Source organism: Petaurus breviceps, unplaced genomic scaffold, assembly GCF_028583685.1.
Source record: "Petaurus breviceps papuanus isolate PSGF00001 unplaced genomic scaffold, PetGlider_PUasm1.0 388, whole genome shotgun sequence".
NCBI classification, from domain to species: domain Eukaryota; kingdom Metazoa; phylum Chordata; class Mammalia; order Diprotodontia; family Petauridae; genus Petaurus; species Petaurus breviceps.
Genome location: NW_027186309.1, coordinates 10,608 through 12,551, shown reverse-complemented (window position 1 = coordinate 12,551; position 1,944 = coordinate 10,608). Strand labels below are relative to the sequence as shown.

The following is a 1,944-nucleotide window of genomic DNA, read 5'->3' as shown; positions in this document are numbered from 1 at the left end:
GCCTGTAAAGGTTCTAACACTAGAATTTTAAATGACCAAGAAAAACCTCCAAGCACTGAAGTGGTGAAAAAAATGGCAAAGAGATTGTCTTATTTAAAGGGAGCAAATTCCTGAAGTAGTCGGGGAATGGCTGGGAAGACAGTAATGACTCAACATCTTTGGCCTGAACCTCACACTGTACCCTGCCTCAGAAAGGGCAGAAGCTCGATTTTTCACCTCAAGAAAAACCCAACGCTCAGCCGGAACCCACTCCTCCTAAATAAGAGAGTTCAACTGTGCCACCCAAGCAACGGCTCAATCGGTGCCCAGGGGCCCAGGTTAGGGGCCATCCTAGATGCCCCACTGCCTCTTACTGTGGCCCAAGCTGGCGCCAAGGCCTGCTGCCTTCACCTCCGAGATGTGCCCCCTTCTCTCCTCTGACTGGTGCAGACCCTCCATCCCTTCACACCTGGACTCCTGCAATCATTGCTGGGGGTCTGCTGCCTCAGGTCTCACCTACCCAGTCCCTCCTCCATTCAGCCACCAAAAGCATTTACCCAGAATGCAGGTCTTATCATATCACACTCACACACACACACACACACACACACACACACACACACCGCTCAATAAACTGCAGCGACCTCCCATGGCCTCCAGGAGCAAACACACAAGCTGCTTGGCATTCAAAGCCCTTCCTAACCTGCTCCCTGGTCCCTTCCCCGCCTTCTCACATCCTCCCTGAGTCAGTGACTCCGGCCTCCTGGCTGTTACACAAACAAGACAGTCCATCTCCCAGCTCCAGGCACTTTCTCTGGTGGTCCCCATGCCTAGAACACTCCCCCTCTTGCACCCCAACTACTGCCCTCCCAACTTCCCTCTGACTCAGACCAAGGCCCACCGTGGGCCAGAAGCCTTGTCCAGGCCTCCTCAGTCTCAGCACCTTCCCTCTGAGGCTGCGCCCCATCTGCCCTGGCTTTCTGGTTTGTACCTAAGTTATTTAGATCTCTCCCCCATCAGGCTGCAAGCTCCTGGGGGCAGAATTCTGCCTTTCTTTATACCTGCAGAGCCTAGCACAGAGCCTGGCACACGGGATGGGCTTCCCTAAGTGTTCCCTGACTGATTCAACAAGGTGACAGGAAGAAAGACTTCTTCAGATTACCACGAATTCCTAACTTGCCTAGAGGCTGGTTCTCCTGGAAGGTACAAAATTACCTCCAAGCTCAAAAATCCTCCATCGTGAGCAGCGGTGACCTGAGGGGAGGGTTCAAACCATTCACAGGATTTCCCCAACAAATTCTTCAGGGTTTTCACCGATGATACGGTCAAGGCCCCCGAGCAGCGAGCCAAGGTCACTGCATTGTCAGCCCACCAGTTGACATCTATCAGTGGATAAAAGGACTCTTTATCTAAAAAAAGAAAGAAAAAGGTTATTAATTATGGCCAAATAATAAAGGTGGCAAAAATGCAACAGATTAAATGCAATAAGAAAGTTAACATCTCCTACCTTTCAATTCTGATTCTCGGCATTTAAAATAACAACTCAATGTAAACCAGCATGACTGAGGAGGTCAGTGGGGCAGGAGGGAGTGACTTCAGATGGGTGGGCTGAATGCTGCCCTGGCACCCCCAGACACGAACAGGTGTAGGAAGAGGCCACCCACCCTGCAGCCAGACCATCTGGGGAAGATCAGGACGGACACAGAGTGCATGGCAGGAGAAGAGAGCCCCCACGCACGTGTGTGTATGCACACATAAGGACACACATATACACACGTGCACATACAAGTACATGTGTGCGCATACACAAGCACACACGTACACATGCGGGATTGTAGATAAATAGCCAGACAAGCACTGTGCTTAAGGCAAAGGTCCTGAGGCCAAATGATGGCTCTGTTACTAGTGAGTCATGAGACTTTGGTCAAGTCCCTTCCTCTCTTTGGGCCTCAGTCTCTTTTTCTA

The 1,944-nt window shown here is 51.1% G+C and overlaps 1 protein-coding gene across 2 annotated transcripts in view; it reads right to left on the bottom strand.

Moving 5' to 3' along the window:
* LOC138170820 (NBAS subunit of NRZ tethering complex-like) overlaps positions 1 to 1,944 on the bottom strand; it is a 13,600-nt gene that overhangs the window by 1,055 nt on the left and 10,601 nt on the right. For both annotated transcript variants that reach the window (XM_069100313.1, XM_069100314.1), the window contains one exon: positions 1,195 to 1,388. In XM_069100313.1, the coding sequence (XP_068956414.1) occupies positions 1,195 to 1,388 (194 nt within the window). The remainder of the gene's footprint in view (positions 1 to 1,194; positions 1,389 to 1,944) is intronic.